The sequence below is a fragment of the Crinia signifera genome, chromosome 11 (assembly GCF_055691185.1).
Source record: "Crinia signifera chromosome 11, ASM5569118v1, whole genome shotgun sequence".
NCBI classification, from domain to species: domain Eukaryota; kingdom Metazoa; phylum Chordata; class Amphibia; order Anura; family Myobatrachidae; genus Crinia; species Crinia signifera.
In genome coordinates this window covers 72,885,763-72,909,655 of record NC_139227.1, presented here as the reverse complement: position 1 = coordinate 72,909,655, position 23,893 = coordinate 72,885,763, and the positions used below count along the sequence as shown (strand labels likewise).

The 23,893-nt window shown below is 49.4% G+C and overlaps 1 protein-coding gene across 2 annotated transcripts in view; it reads right to left on the bottom strand.

Annotated features, from left to right (window-relative positions):
• Positions 1 to 7,471: 7,471 nt before the first annotated feature.
• The window catches only part of LOC146045736 (uncharacterized), a 70,259-nt gene continuing 53,837 nt past the window's right edge, over positions 7,472 to 23,893 (bottom strand). For both annotated transcript variants that reach the window (XM_083164777.1, XM_083164776.1), the window contains exon 4: positions 7,472 to 8,170. In XM_083164777.1, the coding sequence (XP_083020903.1) occupies positions 7,580 to 8,170 (591 nt within the window). In that variant the 3' untranslated portion in view covers positions 7,472 to 7,579. The remainder of the gene's footprint in view (positions 8,171 to 23,893) is intronic.

Genomic DNA, 23,893 nt, shown 5'->3' with positions numbered 1-23,893 from the left:
CCATTTTTGCGCAGGATTACCCTGGGTAGAATAGATTACCCCTAGAAGAAATTACACAAAATGGGTGATTTCAGTGTATCCCATCCACAAGTGCACCAGATGAGGCAGCCATGGAGGGCGCACTACGAAGGTTACACTGTAGGAGGCGAGCCATACAAGGACCCAATGCATATATTGGAAAGCAAATACTTGTGTAGTAGTATGTGCAGTAAACCCTGCACAAAAACATCCACGCGACCCACATCCTGCCTGAAGAGAAACCATCTGAGGCAACTATCTGGGTGCACTGCATAGGTCAGCGCTGGCAAGCTGCGGAGGTACACATTACAGGAATAGCACAAGGTGGGGTAGATGTATGCTGTGGGGGGGGGGGAGAGAAAAAGACATGAAAACACCTTTGTAGGCTGGTGCTTCCCCTCACAGCTCCATGCTCACCATGAGGGGTAGGCCTGGGGGCAATCCTGGTGTTCTCAGCCGCAGGGGTGCTGGACCTGGTCCAGGTGTTCTCAGCCACAGGGGTGGTGGACCTGGTCCAGGTGTTCTCATGGCAAAGGTGAGTGGAGGCCACATGATGTTCCCGAGTTTTGTGGTTATAATGCTGTCCTTCAGAAGTAATGTTGGTTTGTTGCTTGCCTTCTGGTTTCCTTCAGTTTAACACCGGTATAACACTGCTATTAATTTAAAGCTCACCCTTTATAACTAGATCCTTCATATACTAGATCCCTAGCATCCTGAAGGACTAGTGTGACAGTGCCCCTGTACGGTGTGGTGCAAGATGGCGTACCTTAATCTGGAGCTGGTGACGGCGGCGGCTTCTGGATTCTTCGCGGCTTCTGCTGGGGAACCTGTGGCAGGGAACGGCACAACCCAAGGGACCCACAAAAGACAACTCTACCACGATTAGCAGCGACAGTAATTTATTTACTAACACACGGATTGACCGCTGCAATATCTCAATGACAAATGACAAGAAGAAATACTCAATGAACAAACATCTACAGTAAAGCATACAATCAAACAATAATGATTCTATCTAGCAATCAATTTAAATGGCTCAGAAACCTCAATATAATCTATTGGCAAATGAATCAACATACACAGTCACGTGTCAACATAATGGTCCCACGTCGACATATAGCCTCACTTTGAATTAGGACCTAACTTAGTGTGCACACTGACTACGAGCATGGCAGAGCAAATTAACAATCCCTTCAATAGGGTACAGGCGGGTTCCCGTTACCTAGGGCAACCCCCTGCTAGACATACAACGAAGGCTGTAGATATAGGCTTGGCAGTGGTGGCAAATCTGGCATGCAGCCAGAGGGGTGTTGCAGGTGTCTCTGGGCTGCTAATGTCGCAGGGTGATCAGCACCCCAATAACAGTTGTCCCCTATGCAGTGGAGAGCCACTTCCATAGCTGGGTAAAGTGGGCCAATGTGGGGTGCAGGCCAGCCTGGGGGTAGGGGTGCTCCTGTACCTTAACTCTCAGCTGCAGATGCCAGCTCCTGCTGGTCATGACTCTTCAGGGTCTCTCACTCCTCTCTGGGTCTCTCACTCCTCTCTGGGTCTCACTCTGCTGGCCAGTCACGCTGCCTGGCACCTATCAGCAGCACCTGATCTCCTCTTCAGTGCAGGACAGGGGAACAGCTTCTCCATTCACTGCACACACGCTGCTGGGTTTTCTACTTCTCCATACCTCCCAACTTTTCATCTGAAGAAATAGGGACACTCGCGCGAAGGGGGCGTGGCGTATGCAAATGAGGGTGTGGCTTATGCTAATTAGCCGCGACCTCATTTTCATACGAGAATAGACGCTGTGCGCATGCGCACAGCGTCTATTCTACTAGATTGGGGGGTCTCCCAACTGCCACCCCCCGCAGCGGGACAATGCCTGCCGCGGGTGGGACAGCGGGACAGGACCCGAAAATCGGGACTGTCCCTCTAAAATCGTGACAGTTGGGAGGTATGCTTCTCCTCTCTCTGCCTGAGTATCACCCTGCTCCCAGCATGTCTTCTCACTCTCTGCACACTTCCTCCCTCTCACCTTGCTGCTGGGATCACCTCTGACCTCTCAGCTTCCTGTCACAAGTGCAGGGGAGCTGGGACACTAGCTGTCTGTTAACCCCTCACAGCCCTGCTGTTTCTATAAAAATGCAGTTCTTTCTCTGAGCAGCATTAGCTGCTGTTAGGATCCGCCTCCAGCGGATCTGGGTTATGCGCAGATTCACATATTCTGTGTGTAGTTTCATGTTCTCCCTGGGTTTATCTCAGCCTGTGTGTGTGTGTTTACTCGCTAGTGGCATCCAGTGGTCAGCCTGGGCCATTGCAGGTTACTTTCAGTACTGTGTGTTCTGGACTCAGGTGTCTTGATTAGGCTCCTAGCCTGCAGTGCACACCTTTAGGCAATGTGTAATCAGCACCACATTGTGCTCACTATATAAACCCTCTGGTTATTCAGGCCCATGCCGGTTATAGCTTGTACCTCAGGGTCTCAGGTGTTCCTGGTTCCCAAGTCTTCCGTTATTCCTGGTTCCTGTTCCCAGTCATCCTGCATCCTGCATCCTGTCGTTGATTCCCAGCTGTGTCCTCCGTTCAGTCTCCTGTCCTCCCGGTGTCCGTGTGTCGTCCTTTATCCGTCTCCCGGTCCCTGCAGCTCCTGTTGGTCTGTGTGGGATCCCTTCTCCAGCGTGGTGCTTCCTTCGGCTGGTTCCCTGCCTTGTCCGCAGCACCTCAGCTCCAGCTAAGTTGACTAATCATTTGCTTATTGTGTCAGCGTATAGTGTATTGTTACACCTGTCAGCAGTACTCATTGTGTCAGCCTATCGTGTATTGTTACACCTGTCAGCAGTACTTATTGTGTCAGCATATAGTGTATTGTTACACCCGTCAGCAGTTCTTAGTGTGTCAGCATATCGTGTATTGTTACACCCGTCAGCAGTTCTTAGTGTGTCAGCATACTGTGTATGGTTACACCTGTTAAGCATTAGCACAGCGGGTTCCTGTTTAGAGTGCTATCCACTGGCACCCCTCTCCGCAGGGCAGGGTGGTCCTCGCCTCTTTGTTTGTTAGATAGGTTTCCCCTTGTTCATCACTGGCCTTGGCGTGTGTGTTGTCCTTAACATAAGACCAGGTGGCATCGAGGTGGGAGCCTGACTAACGGGCTCCCACGAACGCGGCTATTATTGGTGAAGCCTAGCACCCCGCACACACACGTCAACTCCATCTGAGTACAACGGAGTCAGGTTGGCGAGGCTGCCCTGGTCCTGTCACTATCTCCTTCCAGCCAGTGTCACGTGGTGTCTCGCCAGACAGCGTGGCACAGGAGATCCTAACATTATAACCGGCCATAACAGATAACTCTGGAGCTGAGTTCTGCCCTCTCAGTCCTGCAGTTTTTTTTTACCTTGTCACAGTCTTGTCTTGTCTTAGTATTTTTTGCTTTGTCTCTGTTATTGTGTCATAGTCTTTTTGCACAGTAACCTTGCACGGCCATATCATGCAGGCCATGCAAGAGTCATTAGCGGCCCTAAATCTGGCGTTCAATACCTTTAAACCTGGGCAGTTAGAGGTTTTGCAGCAGTCCTTACTGCAGTTGCAAAAACTCCTAACAGAAATTTTTCTGATCCTCCCAGAGGTCACTGGGGTTCATTCAGCCCCTAATGGGACCCTGCCTAAGGAGGTATTAGGCAGCAAGTCCTCAGACCCAGAGGTTCAGGTAATGCATAGAAGTGTTCTACGGCCGAAGCTCCCATCGGAGGAGCGTCAGCGGCGTAGAGACTTTAATCTATGCTTATACTGTGGAGATTCAGGCCACTTTGTGCAAACTTGTGTTTTGCGCAACTCCAGTGGTGGCAACAGGGTGTTTCCTCTGGCCAAGTCGGGGCAGGTTGTCAGATCTATGCCTGTCTACACTGTGGCAGAGGAGCGCTCTACTGAGTCTCCCAGCAAAAGCGCTCTGATTAATACGGTTGGTCCAAGTGCTGGGAGTCCCCATTTTGGGTTTAATAATCAGCAGAGGAGGTGCTCCCCGCATGATGGGATTTCTGTTCATATTAAGTCAGAGTTGCAAACCCTTAAGGGGAAAACCCAGGTGATTGACTCAGATGCCGGGGGCCCGCCGAGCCAGTCCGATGCCGGGGTCCCGAAGTGCGCAGCCCCGAGTGGGGTCCCGAAGTGCGCAGCCCCGAGTGGGGGCCCGGAGGCCGCAGCCCCGAGTGGGGGCCCGGAGGCCGCAGCCCCGAGTGGGGGCCCGGAGGCCGCAGCCCCAGAAGGGGTTCAAGTTGGTGTTGCCCCAGAAGGGGTTCAAGTTGGTGTTGCCCCAGAAGGGGTTCAAGTTGGTGTTGCCCCAGAAGGGGTTCAAGTTGGTGTTGCCCCAGAAGGGGTTCAAGTTGGTGTTGCCCCAGAAGGGGTTCAAGTTGGTGTTGCCCCAGAAGGGGTTCAAGTTGGTGTTGCCCCAGAAGGGGTTCAAGTTGGTGTTGCCCCAGAGGGGGTTCAAGTTGGTGTTGCCCCAGAGGGGGTTCAAGTTGGTGTTGCCCCAGAGGGGGTTCAAGTTGGTGTTGCCCCAGAGGGGGTTCAAGTTGGTGTAGCCCCAGAGGGGGTTCAGGCTTGTGTCGCCCCAGACGGGGTTCAAGTTTGTGTCGCCCCAGAAGGGGTTCAAGTTTGTGTCGCCCCAGAAGGGGTTCAAGCCGGTGTCGCCCCAGAGGGGGTTCAAGCCGGTGTCGCCCCAGAGGGGGTTCAAGCCGGTGTCGCCCCAGAGGGGGTTCAAGCCGGTGTCGCCCCAGAGGGGGTTCAAGCCGGTGTCGCCCCAGAGGGGGTTCAAGCCGGTGTCGCCCCAGAGGGGGTTCAAGCCGGTGTCGCCCCAGAGGGGGTTCAAGCCGGTGTCGCCCCAGATGGGGACTCTGTCCATCTAGTCCCTAAGAGGGATTCTGATTGTCCTGTCTCTGAGCAGAGTTCCAGCCATGTCGGTAACATGGAGGGACCATCTGTTGGTCTTTTTGTTGCTGCCCAGCCAGAGTTTCACTATAGTGCTGCCCACTTAGAAGTACGTCACAGTGGTGATCAGCCAGAGACTCATCATAGTGCTGCCCAACCAGAAAGACCATCAGACTTGGAAGAGGTCATAACCTCTAAGGGGGTCCCTAAAGTCTCAGCCTCAAGGGCCATAATTCCAGCTATACAGACCAGTCAGTTAGCTGATAATGAACTTACTGTTGATTCTTTGAACGATATCTCTACATCTCTAGTCTTTGATGGGGACTTAGCCCAATTTGTTGCACTCGCGAACCACTATGTCTCCATTATGGAGTCCAGACCATTTTTAGGTATCACTTCTGATAATATTGTGTCCTATATGATCTACTCCTTCAGAGGGAAGCCTTCCAAATGGGCGTTCGAATTGATTAATTCTGAAGATCCCCTTCTTAAGGATTTCCGGGCATTTAGTGATGCTGTAGTGAAAAAATTTGGTCCCAATAAAAGTGGTTCAGATGCCTCTGGGCCGACCATCTTGTCTACAGAGACTCCATGTTTAGGAGAGTCAATACAAAGGGCCCAGCCCATAGCTATTGCCTTGACTGCAGGATGTGCTTTTCTATCTTCCTTTCAGAGCCATTCAAAGAGAAGGAAAAAGAAGAATAAGCACTGACCTTTTGCTTTGTCCTGTTTGTCATATCTGTTTGTCTGGTTTTGTTGTGTCCGTAGGCCACCTTTGAGAGGGGGGCACTGTTACAAGCTGCAGTCACAGCTTGTTTCTGTTTGTTGGTTGATACCCCCATTCCAGGGTTTGGTATTCTCCATGTAGTGGAGAACCTGGTATTGGGGTCCCTTGACCCCTCTTCAAGGGGGGGGTACTGTTAGGATCCGCCTCCAGCGGATCTGGGTTATGCGCAGATTCACATATTCTGTGTGTAGTTTCATGTTCTCCCTGGGTTTATCTCAGCCTGTGTGTGTGTGTGTGTTTACTCGCTAGTGGCATCCAGTGGTCAGCCTGGGCCATTGCAGGTTACTTTCAGTACTGTGTGTTCTGGACTCAGGTGTCTTGATTAGGCTCCTAGCCTGCAGTGCACACCTTTAGGCAATGTGTAATCAGCACCACATTGTGCTCACTATATAAACCCTCTGGTTATTCAGGCCCATGCCGGTTATAGCTTGTACCTCAGGGTCTCAGGTGTTCCTGGTTCCCAAGTCTTCCGTTATTCCTGGTTCCTGTTCCCAGTCATCCTGCATCCTGTCGTTGATTCCCAGCTGTGTCCTCCGTTCAGTCTCCTGTCCTCCCGGTGTCCGTGTGTCGTCCTTTATCCGTCTCCCGGTCCCTGCAGCTCCTGTTGGTCTGTGTGGGATCCCTTCTCCAGCGTGGTGCTTCCTTCGGCTGGTTCCCTGCCTTGTCCGCAGCACCTCAGCTCCAGCTAAGTTGACTAATCATTTGCTTATTGTGTCAGCGTATATATTGTTACACCTGTCAGCAGTACTCATTGTGTCAGCCTATCGTGTATTGTTACACCTGTCAGCAGTACTTATTGTGTCAGCATATAGTGTATTGTTACACCCGTCAGCAGTTCTTAGTGTGTCAGCATATCGTGTATTGTTACACCCGTCAGCAGTTCTTAGTGTGTCAGCATACTGTGTATGGTTACACCTGTTAAGCATTAGCACAGCGGGTTCCTGTTTAGAGTGCTATCCACTGGCACCCCTCTCCGCAGGGCAGGGTGGTCCTCGCCTCTTTGTTTGTTAGATAGGTTTCCCCTTGTTCATCACTGGCCTTGGCGTGTGTGTTGTCCTTAACATAAGACCAGGTGGCATCGAGGTGGGAGCCTGACTAACGGGCTCCCACGAACGCGGCTATTATTGGTGAAGCCTAGCACCCCGCACACACGTCAACTCCATCTGAGTACAACGGAGTCAGGTTGGCGAGGCTGCCCTGGTCCTGTCACTATCTCCTTCCAGCCAGTGTCACGTGGTGTCTCGCCAGACAGCGTGGCACAGGAGATCCTAACAGCTGCAATTGACCTTCTTTGAGGGCACAGGGACACCTCTGGGGTGGACTGCCACACTAGAGTCCCAAGCTATACTCATTCTGGAGTCATTCTGCTATTGTGTGTATGGCGACTTACAGCAAGATACTGTAACTAAGTTTGAGCAAGAGGGTAGTACAAACAAAGAGGGCACCTTTTTGCAAGAGTAGAGCCAGCCATGTGGGTTGCCATGTGATCCAGCACTGTTAAAACTGGACTGGCCCCTGGGCATAGCAAATACCCTAGGGCTAGGCAATAGCCTAGTTTTCCTATGCCTAGAGCCAGCTCTGGGTGCGACAGTGTCAGGCAGGATGTTCTCCCATAGTTCAGTGAGGTGGCATTGCTGGCTATGCAGAATTGTGCTTATGGTTCGTACTGCATAGATCACTTTGCACAGGGAAATACAGCTTTCACATTCATGTCCAGTAGTTCAAATAAATGCACCATGGACACTACAAACATTAATTGTGTAAAAGATATTTATTTTATACACAATGTTTTTACAATCAGTATAAAATGTGGAAATACATTCTGATTACACAAGGTGATGGAAGAACAGCTGTGCATCATTATTTCTGCACATCAGAATCTAGTTTCTCCTGATCTCCACCAACACTTGACTGTGCCGCAAGCTCTGGATTTGTCGGCTCTGTTCCTGACCTGAGATACCCCATAAGACTAGAGGCTCCAGCAGCTGACGCTGACCCTAACCAGGACAATCCAGTGGACACTGCTGACCCTACAGCTGTTGAACCTGAAGAGAGAGAAGATCCCAACTGCCTAACACCACGAGCTGTGGCTTCCTCTGCATCTCCAGATTGTGAAGCTAAGGACTCTGCCAATGGAGCTACATAGCCAGCTGCAGTCATGAACATGGAACCAGACCCAGGAGATACTCCATCTACTTTGGCAGCTACTATGGGAGCCAGTGTTTGTGCTCCTGCAGAAATCATGTTCCCAAATGCAGCTAAGCCCTTACCAGCAGCTGAGCCCAATGCGCTGGACATTTCCGTCAACCCATGACCTGCAAGATCAACTCCCTTGGCTGCCACTGACCCCACAAATTCAGAACTTAAGCTTACACCTGAGCCAATGAGCTTGACTCCATCAGCTGCAGTCACTGCCATATCCACTGGAAGGTCCGCCAAGGTTTTACGTATCTGGAAATAAGGTTACATAAAGAATTAGCATGTGTGGAAAAAAATAAAAACAACTTTTCATCTATTCACACATATTTTAATGGTGACAGTCCAAAGAAAGGAAAACTCCTTAATAACTAATATTAACCACTGCAATAATGCATTGCAATAATGTATTACAGGGGTCCTCAATCTATTTTGCCCTGGGACCCCATCAGACAATAAAAAAAATGATAGGACCGGTCCCCAGCAAATTACTGCAGAAGGTCATCACATCACATGTGTAGTCAGCAGACAGCACATACATGGCAGCATTGTGGAGGCACAGAATGATGGGAAGAGTCTAATATAACAGACAATACAACAGGTTTTTCAGACTCCTTGTATCACTGACAGAGATTAGAAACGTCATCAGCCTGATGGTCAGCAAAATGGAGCTGCGACCCTTTGCTGCGAAGGTCGGGACCTATATTGGGGTCAGCACCCACAGTTTGAGAGCCGCTGATGTATTCATATAATTGTAGCTTGAGCGGAGAGGAAGTCATTACAAACAAATCTAAAACACCACTGACACCACAAGGCCAAAGCTGGTATTACATGTGGTTGGGAAAGGACTAATAAAACAGAAAACAACATGGGTCCTTATTCTGGTTGGTGCGGTAATATCCGCGTGTGTTCGTGCCGCCGATGTATTGTGTCTGCGCATGTGCAGAGGCGTCTCTGCGCATGTGCGAGCGGGACGCACGGCCACATTCCGCATGAAATGTGTACACTACGAACAGGGGGTGGAGAGGGGTGTGAAGGGCTGTTTGGGCTCATTACCATATGTTTACACCCTGCGTTTCATGGGCGTTCCCATGCAAACGCTGGGCGTACGTATGGTAATGCGGCCGTGACGCACGTGTAGGGGGCGGACATATGACATTGCCGGATGTCAGCTGCCCGCCCAGATCCCTGCTTTTGCACGGAGAAATGCCCGTGTGGTCTGAGGTTGCGGGAGCTGCCTGGCCACTCGGCCCTGCATTCGATGTTCTGTGACCATCAAATCATGGGGGAGGTTCCCTGAGATGGAGGAGGCGTATTCCGTGAGAAATACACGTGTGGTCTGTTTGGACAGCTTCTTACCACGTACGGACAGAGTTGGCGATCCGTATGGAAGGCGGGGTTTAGGACGCACGGTGCTGGCCGCATATTCGGATCCGGCCGCACCGATCAGAATAAGGGCCATGGTGTGGTATATTCAATGTTGTTTAGGTGAGCTATTATGGTGAGCTGTGCTTATTGCTCGCCGTCACAGCTCGCCCTCAGTATTCAACCCACCCCCTCACTCACCGTTTCTTTCTCACTGTTTCTAAAAAGCAAGGTGGAAAGGCGAGTGTGGCTGTGCGGCCGTCCTCTGATGGTGAGGATTTCCCCGGAACATAGAATACGGCGAGTGGCCGGCGTGGGGGTCAGACGGCGAGGATGGCTTGTTTCCATCGATCCTCACCAAAAACAAGCCATCTTAGCTATACAAACCCCCTCGCTGGCTGCATTGAATATACACCATTATGTCTAAAAAAATTCCCATTAAAAACCATACCATTTATCATCGGCATAGAGTGAGACAATGTTTTTGAGCGTCCCCTGTCGTCTGGCATCTGTCGCCAGAGTCAATCGGAGTTTACAAGCGATTGGCTCCATGGCAAGTGCAAATAGTAAAGGCGACAGGGGACACCCCTGCCGCGTACCACGGAACAGTGGGATTGGGTCTGATAGATAGTTGTTAACTAAAACCCTTGCTGATGGAATCTGGTATAGTAGAAAGACCCAGTTGGCAAACCTTGGACCTATCCCGAAGGCCCTGAGCACTTGTCTTAAATACGGCCACTCCACTGAATCGAATGCCTTATTGGCATCGAATGAAGCTACCGCAGCACTCGTATGTCTTAGGTCCGCAGTCTGCAAAAACATATAGAGCCTCCGTAGATTGATACTAGTAGATTTCCCGCTCATAAATCCCGCTTGATCCGGGTGTATGAGCTTGTCGATCACCGTATTGATCTATTGGTGGGTATGACGGATCAAGCTAGCCATCTACCTATGGTAATCAATAACATGAAGGAGTTTGGGGAAATTTCTGGTTTGACAATTAACTACAACAAGTCACATCTTCTACTTTCTAACACCGCAGATAATTGTAACGTTAGTTTGAATGACAACTCCTGTCTTCCAGTGGTTAAACAATTTAAGTACTTGGGCATAATGGTAACCGCGAACCCAGCGGAATTTGTTACCCACAACTTAGATCCAATTATTGAGTCCACTAGACAGAGGTGTAAAAATTGGCAGAGGCTCCCGTTAACCATGTTGGGACGTATCAATTTGGTAAAAATGATACTCCTGCCTAAAATATTGTATGTTCTTATGAATTCCCCTATTCTTATTAATGAAAACGTTATCTGTAAAATTAACCAAATATTATTCTCCTTTGTGTGGAAGAATAAGGTACCGCGAGTGAAGCAGTCTGTACTGTGTAAAGAAAGGAAACGTGGTGGCTACGCCATGCCCAATATAAAAATGTATTACTACGCAGCCCAACTAGCCCAGCTCTCAAACTGGCTTAATGATAATGAATATTATCTGGAGCTAGAGGACTTTGTTGGTGCTGTTTACCCCCGCCACTCCCCCCTGCAGGTGCTACTGAAGCAAGAGGGCTACCGCGGCTTGCCTCCATACATAAAGCAAATGAGGTTTATATGGAAATGGGTTCATAGCAAGCTGGAATATTGCGGGTTTGACCCGGATACATACCTCTTCTCTATGCCCGGGCTCGCTAGTTTAAATCTTAGCCAGGGGGGGAGAGTTTGGGGACAATACGGAATTAACTCTATTGGTCAGGTCTTCAATGACGGGGAATTGAGACAATATTCTCAACTACAGGTTGAATACGCCTTAGCAAAGAACATGTTCTACAGGTATCTGCAGTTGAGAAACGCTGTTTTACAATTCCATAGGCAGCATTCTATTACTGTGGTAGAATCTCCCGTGAAGAAGTTTCTGAGCACAGTGGGCAAAAATAAGAAATTGTCAAAGTGTTATAAATATCTCATGGCCATTACCCAGAAAGACGACTTTGACATGTATGCACAGAATTGGCTAGCAAAGGTGCCGGAATTGACTAACGACAGCTGGAAAGTGGCGCTTGCTGCTCCAACCTTAGCGACTAGCTCTCTAAGAATTCAGCAGATTCAACTCAATATATTATATCATGCATATTTAACACCGAACAGGATGAAAAAATTCTCACGTAGTGGTAATTACCAGTGTCCAAAGTGTTTATCGCCTGATTGTGACTTCTGGCACCTTATATGGTCATGTAATGTGCTGCAGTCATATTGGGAAGGAGTAGGCGATGTGTTAGTGGCTATAGGGCTTGCGGGTCCAAATCTATCTCCCCTATCGGCACTCCTCGGGGTATGGCCTAGTGGTATCCAGTCGGGATTTAAATCGCTTTTGATAAATCTATGTGCAATCGCGAAAGTTGTTATCGCCCGGTGCTGGATGGCAAAAAACGGACCTACTGTGCAAGATTGGATCGTGGCAGTTAATTATACTATGGCGCATGAGAAGTATGTGTATCTCTCCAGGAACTCAATTGATAAATTCTTTCATATTTGGGCGACGTGGTATTATTCAGAATATAGCGATATTAACCACGAGTGAGCCTCCTTTTTTTTTTTTTTTTTTTTTTTTTTTTTTTGCGCGTTAATATTTGGAATCCTTAATCCCTCACATCGACACATAGTATATACCTACACTTAAAATAACACACGTAATCCTCTTCTATTGCCACCACTCACTGAGGCAGCCTGTAACGTCACAATTTAATAGAAACTGCAAAGTAAATGCACTTGGTTGGGTAGTTAGGGATTAGTACTGGAGGGAGGGAGGGATGGGAATTGGGGTAATGGTTATAAAAACAATAAGTCTCAATAAGGGCGAATTGTAGAGCACTAACAATGGTTGAGAAGTAGTGGAGTATAAATTTAAAAATTAAGCGGCTCACTGGGTACTTTAGCTGTGGCGCTTCACAGTTTATTCACTAGTATAAGTAGGTACTTGAGATTATTTAGATGATAATATATTATCCTGTGCCAACCTTGGTTGGGCAATTTTTTTTTTTTTTTTTTTTTTTGGGCTCACAATCAGGGACTAGAACTGTTAGTTTGATTTCCTGGAGCATAGACATGCTAGAGCGCTTTGTCGTTGTTTGCCACCACGCATAATGTTTGTTTTCTGCTTTGTTTGCTTCTCTTCTTTTTTTTTTTCTTTTTTTTCCCCGATTGATTACGCAACTGTCATTAGGCACTTTATGTATGTACTATATATATTACTGCGTCTACTGAGATATTAAGCACAAAACTGTACACGTTTGTATGTTATGTATGTGAATTGTTAGTCTCGTTTTTTATTGTTGTGAGGAAAAGTAACAAAACTTTAATAAAGAATAATTAAAAAAAAAAAAAACCCATACCATTTATAAACTGTACCATTAGGAGGAAAGTCTTCTTTACAGTTAGGGCAGTAAGGGTATGGAACTCCTTCGGGTGGAGGTAGAGTGGGCAGACACATTAAATACATTACAAATAAGGCTGGACATAGGGCTAGACAAACATTTACTGGAAGAAAATATCCAGGGGTACATCAGTATTTATCCCTAGGCTACAATAGATAGATTGTATTACAGGGGGGTATCACAGCTAGAGCATACACCTTTGTTAGATCTGCAAAAACGACTATGTTACTACTATGTATGCTTATATATCTATATATAGATAGATAGATAGATAGATAGATAGATAGATAGATAGATAGATATAGATATAGATTTAGCTTTGGAAGCATTTGCTTCGAGTGGGCTTACACTGCCATCTGTTGGCAGCAAAGTGAAACTACATCTACTAGATTTCGAAGCCTTTGCTAGTGTCACGGCTAAAGGGCTGGATGGAGTCGTGTGGTGCACAGAAGCCGGAGACGGACCAGGAGGAGTAGGATTGAAACGTGCGGGTTTAATAACAGATTTCATAAATGATAAACTTCACTCAAATACTTCTTTAAGTGACAGTTGGGATAAATTAAATAGAGTCCAGCACAATATTAATAACGGGCAGGTAAATCTGGAAACGTATACTTGATGAGCCAGAGTACATAGAGGAAGATCCGGAAAGAGGTTGATTTGATGACAGAAGAAATGGATCCGGATGACTGAAAGATGATGGAATGAATGAGTTGTATGAAGGAGGGCAGCGGAATGCTGTGCAGGGTAATTCTGGGACACAAGCAGGAACAAGCACTAGGTAGGACTTGCAGCATTGGTGTCAGGAGAAAACTTCCTTGTAGCAAGATGCAGGGAGCAAGGCACCAGAGTCAGGAGAGAAAGAGCCAGGATCCGGGAATCAGCTAGGAGTTGTGAATGACTCCAAAGACTCATTGCACTGACACTGAAAAGCATAGGCAGATCCCCTATATCCCCAGGGGGCGGCTGCCATTGGCTGTCAGCACAGGATGAGGAGGGAACCTCCACTCTGGGCCAATCTGTCTCCTGCCCTCAACCAAGATGGCGACGCCGGCCTCCCGGTGCCACTATCTGCAAAGACACCGCTACCCGACGCTCCCCTGCTGCCATCCCTACCCAGAGCTGCCGCTACCCGCACACCGCAGACCGGAGCCTGCACACGCTAGCCGGCGGCGGGCGCGGACGGGTGAGTACTGTACCCGCCGCGCTCCGTCGCGGCTACGTGTGACAGTACCCCCCCTTTTCAGGGTGACCCCAGGGCGCCTATGGGCCTTGTGAGGATTTCTCTGGAGAAATTGCTTTATCAGTTTCGGAGCGTGCAAATCAATGGAATCCACCCAAGAGTTCTCTTCGGGACCAAACCCAACCCATTCCACCAGATACTGGGTACGAGAATTGCGGCAACGAGAGTCTATAATGCGTCTTACCTCGAATTCAGCCCCACTTTCAGAGTTAATCTTGGGCGGTTTGGGAATCTTCTTTTGATAAGAGTTCAACCTTAAAGGCTTGAGGAGGGACACATGGAAGGAATTGGAAATCCTTAGGGAAGGAGGAAGTTGAAGTCTATAAGCGACTGGATTAATGACTTGGGTGATAGGGTATGGTCCAATGAACCGGGGAGCCAGCTTCATAGAGGGCAGACGGAGGCGTATATGGCGGGTAGACAGCCATACCCGGTCTCCGACTTTCAATCTGGGCGCTGCCCTTCTTTTCCTGTCTGCCATCCTCTTGTATCGGGCGGAAGATTTAAGGAGAGCGGTGTGGACATCCGACCAGATTTTAGCAAAGCGTTGTAATGAAGTGGTTGCTGCAGGAACTTCGGAAGAGGATAATTCTGAGAAATCTGGAGATCGTGGATGTTTGCCGAATACTGTAAAGAAGGGGGTGGTTCCGGAGGAAGAGTGATAGGAGTTGTTATGCATATATTCTGCCCACGGGAGAAGATCCACCCAGTCATCTTGGGAAGACGAGACAAACAGTCGGATAAAGGCCTCCAAGTCTTGATTCACCCGTTCTGTCTGGCCGTTGGTCTGGGGATGAAAGGCAGTGGAAAACTTGAGTTTGACCTGTACCGCGGCACAGAGAGCTCTCCAGAACTTTGCAACGAACTGTACTCCGCGGTCGGATACAATCTCTTTGGGCAGTCCGTGAAGTTTAAAAATGGTTGAGATGAATAGCTGAGCCAGTACTGGAGCAGAGGGGAGACCTTTTAGTGGGACGAAATGGACCATTTTAGAGAATCGGTCAACCACTACCCAGATTGCAGTATGACCTTTTGAGGGAGGTAGTTCGCAAATGAAGTCCATTGACAGATGGGTCCATGGTTCTGTGGGAATGGTTAGAGGGCGGAGAGGACCAGCGGGAGTTGTTCTGGGCACCTTATGCTGAGCACATTTTACACAAGAGGCGACGAAGTTGGTTACGTCGTGGCGGATGGTTGGCCACCAATAAGAACGTGACAGGAACATCAAGGTCTTTTGTGCTCCTGCGTGCCCTGCGAAGCGGGAAGAGTGTGCCCATGACAATATTTTCTTGCGGAGTTCGGGAGGAACGAACGTTTTACCTGGAGGAGGAAATGGCTGTACGGTTACTTGGGCGAAGACCACCGGATCGAGGATTGGACGAGGAGGTGTCTCTAAGTCAGAGGTCGTCTCAAAGGAGCGGGATAGAGCGTCCGCCTTAGTATTCGTGGTTCCAGGTCGGAATTTAATTTGGAAATCAAAGCGTTCAAAGAACATGGCCCAACGGGCTTGGCGGGCAGTAAGGCTTGTTTGAGAAAGGACAGATTTTTGTGGTCTGAATACACGGTGATCTTATGCCGCACCCCCTCCAGAAGGTAGCGCCACTCCTCTAACGCAGTTTTGACTGCAAGCAACTCCTGTTCCCCGATGGGGTAATTCCTCTCTGCCGGGAGGAATTTTTTGGAGAGGAAGGCACAAGGGTGTAATTCTTGATCCTCACCTTTTTGTGACAAGATGGCCCCGATCCCTTCCGAGAATGAAGGGCTTGTCGAGGTCTGGTTGGAGGAGGATTGGTGCTGTCATGAAGGCTCTCTTTAACTGCTGGAAGGCAGAGGATGCTTCTGGCGACCATCGGCTTGGATCAGCTCCCTTGCAAGTGAGAGCAGTGAGGGGAGCAGCGATAGTAGAGAAGTTCCGGATAAATCGCCGGTAATAGTTTGAGAACCCTTGGAGTCTCTGAATTCCTTTGAGTGTTGTGGGGGCTGCCCAGTCTTGGATGGCTCTCACCTTCTCTGGGTCCATCTCTATCCCAGTGGCGGAGAGAATGTGACCCAAGAATGGAATGGACGTGACCTCAAAAACGCACTTCTCCAACTTGCAGAACAGTTGATTTTGGCGAAGACGTCGTAGGACTTCGGACACTGTCTGTCTGTGAAGTTGAAGATTTGGAGAGAAGATGAGTATATCGTCTAGATAGACTACGATGGAGTGGTACAGCAAGTCCCGAAAGATATCATTTACAAACTGTTGGAAGACGGCGGGGGCGTTACAAAGGCCGAAGGGCATCATCAGGTATTCATAGTGACCGTCGCGCGTATTAAAAGCCGTCTTCCACTCGTCACCTGGACGGATCCGGATCAAATTGTAGGCCCCTCGCAGGTCCAATTTAGTAAAGATTACTGCCCCTCTGATCTTGTCAAATAGTTCTGCGATAAGGGGTAAGGGATAGCGGGTTTTAATGGTGATGTCGTTCAGGCCCCTATAGTCGATACATGGCCGAAGACCGCCATCCTTCTTTTTCACAAAGAAAAACCCGGCCCCGGCCGGAGAAGTAGATGGTCGAATGAAACCTTTGTTTAAGTTCTCTTGAATGTACGAGGACATGGCCTCAGTCTCGGGTAGCGACAGGGGATAGATGCGGCCACGAGGAGGGAATTTCCCGGCCACCAGCTCTATCGGGCAGTCCCAAGGACGGTGAGGAGGCAGGGTGTCGGCACCACCTTTACTGAAGACATCTGTAAATGAACGATATGGTGCGGGTATCGACAAGGGTGGAACTGAAGAGGATGAAGGACAGTTACCCTCACTTTGTGGATGGGTCTGGTAGACCGGAAGGATCTGAGGAATGCAAGTAGACTGGCAATTTGTTCCCCAGGCCTTGACCTCCATATTGGTCCAATCGATGTGTGGGTTATGTTTGGAGAGCCAGGGAAGGCCCAGGACCATTTGGTGTGAGGACTGTGGAAGAATGAAGAATTCGAGGGTCTCTTGATGTAGAGCTCTTATGAGCAGTGTCACCGGGGTGGTCTGATGGGTGATTTGTCCACTACGAATTCGACTCCCATCCACTGCAGTGAGGACCAGCGAGTGATCCAGGGGTTGTACAGGCAGGGCATGTTGGGTGACAAAAGAGGAAGAAAGGAAGTTTCCCGCTGCTCCAGAGTCCAATAAGGCCTGAACTCTTTTTCTCCCTTGGGGACACACAAGGGTAACCGGAATGGTGGAATCAGAAGAAGAGGGAGATGGAAGCAAGACTCTTAATCGGACCTCCCTCGGGGAGATTAGGAGCGGTCGTCCCGGCCGCAGCGGACAGGAAGCCAATAAGTGAGCTGAGGAACCACAGTACATGCACAGATTCTCTCGCCGTCTTCGGGACTTCTCTTCGAGAGAAAGACGGGAGCGGTTGATTTGCATGGGCTCATCTGTTGACACCGCAGGAGGCAGGGTTGGTTTGGAAGCTGGTGCGACATTGGAAGGGAATCGAGGGCGAAGGCGATCAGAGCGATTCCTCTCAAGTTGGCGTTCTTGGAGTCGCAGATCGACCTTGTTACATAATGAAATGAGTTCAGCCAGGGTGGAAGGAGAATCGCGAGTTGCTAACTCGTCCTTGATGCGCCCGGCTAGGCCGTTCCAGAAGGCAGAAACGAGAGCCTCTTCGTTCCATCTGAGTTCGGAAGCCAGGGTTTGAAATTGTACGACATATTGTCCCACTGGGCGACTGCCCTGACGAATCCTTAGGATCTCCGTGGCTGCGGAGGACACTCTGCCAGGCTCGTCGAAGATGCGACGGAAGGAGGCCACAAATTCTTCATAGTTGTTGAGGATGGGATCCGCACGCTCCCAAAGGGGGGACACCCACTCCAGGGCTGGACCCGCCAGTAGGGACACGATGTAAGCCACCCGAGTCTTGGGAGAGGGGAAATTGGAAGGCTGGAGGGTAAAATGGACGTCACATTGATTCAGGAATCCTCGACACCCCCTCGGGGACCCGTCATATTTACTGGGGGTTGATAGCTGTAGATGGTGAGGAGCAGCTGGACCAGGAGGAGCAGCAGAGGTCGAAGCTCCGGAGGTTGGTGCTGCCGAAACTGGGGGAGCCGCCTGAGGTGGTGACAAGGTCTGGAGAAATTGAGCCACTTGACGCTGGGTAGCCTCTACCTGTTCCAAGCGAGCCATGATGCCTTGAAGAACATCCGTCATGGAGGCCTGTGCTTCACCCGATTCCATCGGGTCAGTGCAAACTGTCACGGCTAAAGGGCTGGATGGAGTCGTGTGGTGCACAGAAGCCGGAGACGGACCAGGAGGAGTAGGATTGAAACGTGCAGGTTTAATAACAGATTTCATAAATGATAAACTTCACTCAAATACTTCTTTAAGTGACAGTTGGGATAAATTAAATAGAGTCCAGCACAATATTAATAACGGGCAGGTAAATCTGGAAACGTATACTTGATGAGCCAGAGTACATAGAGGAAGATCCGGAAAGAGGTTGATTTGATGACAGAAGAAATGGATCCGGATGACTGAAAGATGATGGAATGAATGAGTTGTATGAAGGAGGGCAGCGGAATGCTGTGCAGGGTAATTCTGGGACACAAGCAGGAACAAGCACTAGGTAGGACTTGCAGCATTGGTGTCAGGAGAAAACTTCCTTGTAGCAAGATGCAGGGAGCAAGGCACCAGAGTCAGGAGAGAAAGAGCCAGGATCCGGGAATCAGCTAGGAGTTGTGAATGACTCCAAAGACTCATTGCACTGACACTGAAAAGCATAGGCAGATCCCCTATATCCCCAGGGGGCGGCTGCCATTGGCTGTCAGCGCAGGATGAGGAGGGAACCTCCACTCTGGGCCAATCTGTCTCCTGCCCTCAACCAAGATGGCGACGCCGGCCTCCCGGTGCCACTATCTGCAAAGACACCGCTACCCGACGCTCCCCTGCTGCCATCCCTACCCAGAGCTGCCGCTACCCGCACACCGCAGACCGGAGCCTGCACACGCTAGCCGGCGGCGGGCGCGGACGGGTGAGTACTGTACCCGCCGCGCTCCGTCGCGGCTACGTGTGACAGCTAGTGTATGTACATACCTGGGAGATCATTCTGGTTGGCACGCAATGCTGCAAAATTTGCAGCTTTGCATATCATTTTAATGCCCCCCTCTATCTACGGCCCCCTATGGTTAGCATGTATTTAAAGAAAAAATGTAGCTAAAGGTTTTGTGCATGGCAGTGGCGTAGTGCTGCAGCTTCACCTATCTGCCAATGTGACAATGATTAATGGTGCTGAGCATCGGGAGCCAAGGTACACTGAGTGCACAAGTGTGCAGTGCATTACTGGGGGTTGACCCATGAGACTTTGCACAAGAGGTCGGAGGCTGAGAAGCTTGTGCGAGCTCTGATTAATGGAGCTTATCACATGCTTCTCAGGCCCATGAAGACAGCAGCACCAGCGGCCTCATCATAATGTCTTAAATAAAAGCAATTAAATACACATGTGTATAACAAGAAAAACGCTTGTGGCTTCTTTTCTGAAGAATATTTTTATTTTTATTTTCAGATAGCATCACTCAATACCAATAAAGACGAAAGTTTATAATAAAACTGAAACGTTGATATAAGTTATGGTGTTTCTCGCCCGAAATATTTCTTCAAAGACCTAAGAGTGCCGCCTCTTCACATCACTATCTACCCTCCTCCTGGATTGGAGTAATTGAGGAAGGCACCAGGGCAACTACAATTAAGAAGGGATTGAGTGCCGGTTCCAACCAACCAACCTCTATATATATATATATATATAGAGAGAGAGAGAGAGAGATTTTTGAAATTTCGCACTCCCGGCCAGCATTGGGAAATATTTGGGGTGCTCCTTAAGGCGACACAATGGGGGAAATTTACCAAAATGGATTCGTAGAAAAAAGGTGTATTCGTAGGCAGAAATACACCTTTTTTTTACGAATTTGTATTTTTGGGATTTACAATCCCAAAAATACAACAATTCGTAGTCCTAAAGATGGAACATTCGTATTTGTATTTACAAATACGAATGTCTACACCATCGATAGGATACGACAGAAATCACCATTCAAAAGAATGCTGATTCCTGATTTACTAAGCAGCCGTACTGATAATACGGCTGCTTAGTGGTGTGAAACACCCACGCAAATACGACAGGAAAATAGAACACCATTTTCCTGTTCTATTTGCGTTTTAGCCTGCACGGATCAGTCAGATCCGTGCAGGCTACAGTGTAAAAAAATAGAAAAATAAATAAACAAAAAAAAAAACGGCGTGGGGTCCCCCCCACAGCCATAACCAGCACCAGGCTGAAGGAGCCGGGGCCGGTAATTAAAAATCAGGGAACCCGACAAATAGGGGCTCCCCGATTTTTAACAACCAGCCCCAGGCTCCAGGTCCGGGGCTGGTTCCCAAAATACGGGGGACAAAATGACTAGGGGTCCCCCGTATTTCAAGAACCAGTCCCAGGCACAACCAGCCAGCAGGGTAATGTCACAGCCGGGGGGAGACTTTTTATGCAAGTCCCCCCCGCCAAAGCATTAACCCTACCGACCAGTCAGCCTGGCCAGGGGCCCTGGGGGAGTGGGGACCCCCCCAATGAAGGGGTCCCCCCCCCTCCAGGACTTACCTGACTAGGCTGAAGCCTGGTACTGTCCCCGATGCCCCTGAGCGGTGGGCATCGGGCTGATTATCGTGTAAAAAATAAAGATGAACCTATTGTTTTTTACTGTGGCACTACAAGTGCCAGCAAGCCTCCCCAGCAAGCTGGGACTTGGAGAACCACAAGTCCCAGCCTGCTGGGCATTAAAGGGCCCGCTGGCACTTGTAGTTCTACAGTTAAAAAAATAGTGCACAAAACACACTGATACACTTTTAAAATAAAACTTTATTACATACAAAGCCCACACATACTAATACTTACCTATCTTCTTTCAGTAGGTAGCCCTGATGTCCTGTGTCGGCGTCTTCTGGTCCAGTGTCGTCTTCTTCCTCCATGTCGACCGTCGCTGTCGCCGTCCGGATCCAACGAAATCCATTTGGGAAGCTGTGGAAGGAAACCATACTCACCTGTCCCAGCGCGACGTAGTCCAGGTAAGTGTCTTGGCAAAAAAACAAAACGAACACCCGAAACCAGCCGGACACGGAGACGCACGGTACTGTGTGTACATCGTGCGGCTCCGCCTCCCGAATGCCGCTATTGGCCGCCTTGCGGCCTAGCGGCTCCTGATTGGCCGCTAGGCCGCAAGGCGGCCAATAGCGGCATTCGGGAGGCGGAGCCGCACGATGTAAACAAACACCGTGCGTCTCCGTGTCCGGCTGGTTTCGGGTGTTCGTTTTGTTTTTTTGCCAAGACACTTACCTGGACTACGTCGCGCTGGGACAGGTGAGTATGGTTTCCTTCCACAGCTTCCCAAATGGATTTCGTCGGATCCGGACGGCGACAGCGACGGTCGACATGGAGGAAGAAGACGACACTGGACCAGAAGACGCCGACACAGGACATCAGGGCTACCTACGGAAAGAAGATAGGTAAGTATTAGTATGTGTGGGCTTTGTATGTAATAAAGTTTTATTTTAAAAGTGTATCAGTGTGTTTTGTGCACTATTTTTTTAACTGTAGAACTACAAGTGCCAGCGGGCCCTTTAATGCCCAGCAGGCTGGGACTTGTGGTTCTCCAAGTCCCAGCTTGCGGGGGAGGCTTGCTGGCACTTGTAGTGCCACAGTAAAAAACAATAGGTTCATCTTTTTTTTTACACGATAATCAGCCCGATGCCCACCGCTCAGGGGCATCGGGGACAGTACCAGGCTTCAGCCTGGTCAGGTAAGTCCTGGAGGGGGGGGACCCCTTCATTGGGGGGGGTCCCCACTCCCCCAGGGCCCCTGGCCAGGCTGACTGGTCGGTAGGGTTAATGCTTTGGCCGGGGGGACTTGCATAAAAAGTCTCCCCCCGGCTGTGGCATTACCCTGCCGGCTGGTTGTGCCTGGGACTGGTTCTTGAAATACGGGGGACCCCTAGTCATTTTGTCCCCCGTATTTTGGGAACCAGCCCCGGACCTGGAGCCTGGGGCTGGTTGTTAAAAATCGGGGAGCCCCTATTTGTCGGGTTCCCTGATTTTTAATTACCGGCCCCAGCTCCTTCAGCCTGGTGCTGGTTATGGCTGTGTGGGGGACCCCACGCCGTTTTTTTTTTAAATTTATTTATTTTTCTATTTTTTTTACACACCGCAGCCTGCACGGATCTGACTGATCCGTGCAGACTGCTAGAAATAATTCGTATTAGCAGCCGTATATACGGCCGCTAATACGAATTGTTACACCATCGGAGGGTTACAAAGCAGTCGTATCTGACTGCTTTGTAAATCCCCCTCCGGAACAATAGTTTGCATACGACTTAAACAGTCGTATGCAACCGTAGGGAAAATACAAATACGAAAAACTAGGTTTTTCATATTGGTAAATTTCCCCCAATATGTACCAAATATAGAGCAGGGTAGGATATGGTTAATCCAATAAGGGCACTCACCAAAGTCTCATAATGAAAGATTTAATCTTGGTACATTACCAGTCAAAAAAGTGTAGGTCTTGGTTTAGGCCACCAGGTGGCCTTTCTCAAGACAGGTCAGCAATAGACGTCTTCACAGCACAAGAGTCAGGATACACTGACACTGTTTGCCCTTACTCCTTATAAAGCACTCTTCTCTAATTACATGTTAATCAGCTGTGTTAAGCTGTACGGGTGCCTAGCTGTTTCACTACTCGGCGCACAATGTGATTACAGCGTGCCTTGTGATAGGCTGTTTTAGCCAGCTCTTTGAAAAAACAATATGGCCGTGCATTCCCCACACTCTCCGGTGCGTTCCACCGGGTTCTACGGCGCTAGATCAGTGGTTCCCAACCTGGGGGTACGCGGCGGCCCGGCCTGTAATGGCGGCCGCGGCAGTCAGACAGGTTGCTGGAGGGGAGGAGAGTGCATTGCACATCTCTCCTACCCCTCAGTGTGCTTCCCTATGACTGGCCGCCCGTCCGCCAATCAATCAGAGCTTGCGGGCTGGCAGCCAATCAGGAGCCGGCCCGCGAACTTTGATTGGCGGGCAGCCCAGTCACAGTGAAGGGAAGGAGAGATACGCAGTGTGCTGTACTCTCCTTCCCTGAGAGAAGCAGCGCCGTCAGCTACACGGCAGGGGGACACTGGACTGCCCTCTCCCCAGCAGCAGCGTCAGTGGTGAGTGTGCTGCTGCTGGGAAATACTATGGGGGCATTGCTGGCACTGTGGGGGCATACCATATTGCTGGCACTGTGGGGGCATTGCTGGCACTGTGGGGCATACTTGTTACTGGCACTGTGGGGCATTGCTGGCACTGTGGGGCATACTTGTTACTGGCACTGTGGGGCATTGCTGGCACTGTAGGGGCATTGTTGGCACTGTGGGCGCATACCCAGTACCATGGGGTCATACCTGGCACCATGGTGGCATTCCCGTTTCTGGCACTGTGGGGGCATACCTGGCACCATTGGAGCATATGTGTATCTGGCACTTTTGGGGGCATATGTGTATCTGGCACTATTGGAAGGCTAACGTGATCCGTTGGAATGTCTGTTGCTTCAGTAATAGAGATTTGACATTGTTCTGTTATTTTATATGCTGTCCGCAGAATGGGCTTTGCTTATATTGTGGTCAAGTGGTTACACTTTTTTTTTTCTCGTCATTGCCAGTATGACTTGCCCCTGTTAAGCCACACCCTTTCTAGGCCACGCCCCCTAAAATTTTCACGAGGGGTTACTCACAAATGAAAAGCCTAATCAAGGAGTACGGGAGACAAAAAAGGTTGGGAACCGCTGCGCTAGATGATTGTTTATAGCGTTGGGCATGCAGTGATTAAAGTTTGTGGGGACACACTCAGACATATGTTATAAATAGGGCTAGGTAACTGCAC